Here is a 3,287-nt window from a genome sequence, read left to right as displayed (position 1 = left end):
GTAAAGAAGGATAAAACCTTGATAATGATGGATCAAGGCTATGATATAACAGTACTGCACACCTTAAGCAGATTTAGATTTAGTCGCCAATTTCCTTTAGCTTTATGAGTTATATAATCATGAAGACAGATAACTTCGATATGTTGATTCTGCCCACATTCACAGGCTTGTTCAGCTTTTACCTGAAGAAAATCTCCTGCTGCTGAGACACATGATAGCGATGCTGCACCACATACAGCTCAATGCTGAGCACAACCAGATGACCTCTTTTAACCTGGCTGTGTGTATAGCACCTAGCTGTCTGTGGAATCGCAAAATACAATCTCATGAAAAAGATGCCAAAAAGGTAAGCGCACATGCTTTATTATTACTAGATTATTATAATATCTGCAGAGTGCATTAGTATTAGCTGAAGTAATCATCGTTATTGCTCTCTAAAGAACATGAAAATGGCAGTAGGAATGGAAATGTAATAGACATAGGAAAGGAAAATGTAAATGTAATTGCCAATGTAATCTGTACACAGGTGTGTGACCTTGTGCGTGTCTTGATTGACAACTGCTGTGCGTTGTTTGGGGATGAAATTATAACCCTCTTAAAGGATTTGACTGAAGACAATAGAAGCAACCGCGGATCAGGTTACTATAAATACAGACATAATTCACAACCACATACTGTACACACCAATACAAAACAACACCGTATAATATTTTGCCAGCCTGAAATGTACTTTAGCTAATTTAACTGCTTAACTATGAATAAATAATATTTAAAAAATTAGTCCTGGGCAGCGATTAATCGCATCCAAAATAACCGTTTTTGTGTACATAAAATATGTGTGTATACTGTGTATATTTCTTATGTATATATAAATACACACACATGCATGCATATATTTAAGAAAAAATATGTTGTGTATTTATTAAATATATTTATATATAATATAAATTATATGAATATAATTATATATATATAAATACATGAAAATATTTTCAAAATATATACTGTATGTGTGTGTCTTTATATATACACATAATAAATATATACAGTACACACACATATACTATATAAACAAAAACTTTTATTTTGGATGCGATTAATCACAATTAATTGTTGCCCAGCACTAAAAAAATGTAAAGTTATTAATGCAATTAATGTTTTATTGCTTTTTGTTTTTAATATTTATACTTATTATTCTACTTTTAGTAATTTTAGTACTTCAGCTTAATTTAAAAAAAAATAACATTAACATTTAAAAATTTTTATTTTTAACTTTTAATTAGCTACCAAGGCAACATTTATAATTTTCATTTACGTTATGTGTTTTCATCTAATATTAATGTTTTATTTAAATTAACCAAAATATTGTAAATAGATTTTTAAAAATAAAATAACAACACTGTCTTTTCCTAAAATGATCTGAAGACCTCAGATCAGTTCAATATACTGTAATTTCATAAAGTAACAATGGCACATTTTCACAGTTTCTTTGACTATGTTTTTAATATTTTACAGCCTATATATTTCTTTTCTCTTCCTGCCTCTAGTTGGGTCTCTGCAGCAGATGTCAGATTCGGGTTATGAGAGTCTAAAGAATGAGGTGAATACTGACACAGAGGACATTTCTAAGACCCGTCCTCTTAAAGGCAGTCATAGTATGGACTCACTCATGTCACTGAGTGATTGTGAACTCGATTGTCCAGAAAACGACTTGCTGTCTTCCAGCCCATTGGCACAAATCAGAAACTGTACATCCGCAGTGCGTCAACTCCTATCCCTTAAATTACACAAACACTCCATGTCCACCATTGCTTTGACTTCTCATGAGCAGGAAATAACCATACAAAGTGGAAAACATAAAGAGTTTAAGAGATCTGATGAGGTCAATGATAATGTGTTTTTGGATCAAACCTTTCAACAACTGAATTTCATGAGAGAAAAACAAACTCCACCAACCTCCAGTGTATCATCGCCAGTGACTTCACCAACATACTCACCTGTGAGTTCAATAGACAGTCCATTTTCTCTGTCCACCAGAAAGACCCTTCATTCTCCTCAGGATTCTCCAGCCAAGGTTGATTTACTCACTCAAAATGGCACAGATTACCAACACTCGAACAGTTTGCCCAATGAGAAATTATCTCCACCAAATAATCAGAGGAACTTCACTGATATTAAAGGGGGTTTACAGCCTAAAATGCCCAAAAATCCTCCTCCTTATCAGCAGGCCTTACAAAAGCTCAACAGAAAACCGTTCTCACAGACTCCCACTCAAACGCCTTTACATAAAGGAAAAGGCCTTTTCTACAAGGGGCCCGGGAGCCCCACGCACAGCCCTTTAGGAGACCCCAAGGTTTCCCCTGACCCTCAGACCATCAGGTTTACCTGTCAAACCAGGACTGAAGAAGAGGTCAAGCTACCACAGAGTGTGTTTTATGGACAGAGTTGCAAGTTGACGGTGCACAAAATCAGGGGACAGAAGGCAGGTTTGAAGTCTACCAAACTTTCTGGGCAGCAGTTGAGGTTTAAAGCACTTGATTTGCACCCCTCCTCTGGAAAAATAGTCAGGGACTACTTGGGACTCAGAGAGAAGCAAGCTGTTGGGAGAGGCCAAAAGCTCAGCTGTTGCAGTAGCAGCCAGTGGATTGTGTGAAGCCAATGGGAAGTCATTTCAAAAACAGCACAAACACTGGGACCCCATTAATTATAATAATCTGCGGTTTCTTACAATTAACAATTACATGCTTCAGATTACAGTATGATTAAATTTTTTTTTTAGGAATAGCTATTTTATTAATACTTGCAGTTTGAGCTTTATAATGCCTTTTTTTGTAAATATCTACAAGCATTAGAATAATATGCATGGGATTTTATTGTACTTTTATTGTAATTTTTTTTCCTCACTTTTCCTCCTTATGCAAATCAAACTGAAGCATTTAAAACATTCAAAAACGGCACGCACTTATACTCACATTTACAAAATTACCTTTTCAGGATTATATACAGTAGGGATATTAGGGCTGTCACGATTCCTCGATTAAACTCGAATACTTGATTATCATCGATTACATTTTGCCCTTTAACGATTAACCGGCAAAATACCGGAAGTAGCGCATTCCACAGACGACTTCAAAATAAAAGTTTAAGCCCTTGCTCTGAATTTGCATGTTTTGACGTCCACATGTTCTTGTTAAAAAAATGACAGTGGCATTTTCTATAATACAGATGTGGGGAAAAATATTAAAGATTAAGTGGACATTTTAATTAAATGTTGTTTAGTCAATATT

The 3,287-nt window shown here is 34.9% G+C and overlaps 1 protein-coding gene across 3 annotated transcripts in view; it reads left to right on the top strand.

Moving 5' to 3' along the window:
* The window catches only part of arhgap20 (Rho GTPase activating protein 20), a 12,781-nt gene extending 9,895 nt beyond the window's left edge, over positions 1-2,886 (top strand). For all 3 annotated transcript variants that reach the window (XM_016509669.1, XM_016509668.1, XM_016509667.1), the window contains exon 15: positions 1,548-2,886. In XM_016509669.1, coding sequence (XP_016365155.1) covers positions 1,548-2,653 — 1,106 coding nt within the window. In that variant the 3' untranslated portion in view covers positions 2,654-2,886. The remainder of the gene's footprint in view (positions 1-1,547) is intronic.
* The last annotated feature ends 401 nt before the right edge of the window (positions 2,887-3,287 follow it).

This window comes from Sinocyclocheilus rhinocerous, unplaced genomic scaffold (assembly GCF_001515625.1).
Source record: "Sinocyclocheilus rhinocerous isolate Xijiao unplaced genomic scaffold, SAMN03320098_v1.1 scaffold2369, whole genome shotgun sequence".
Taxonomy (NCBI): domain Eukaryota; kingdom Metazoa; phylum Chordata; class Actinopteri; order Cypriniformes; family Cyprinidae; genus Sinocyclocheilus; species Sinocyclocheilus rhinocerous.
The sequence above is the reverse complement of the archived record's forward strand: the minus strand, read 5'-3'. Positions and strand labels throughout refer to the sequence as shown.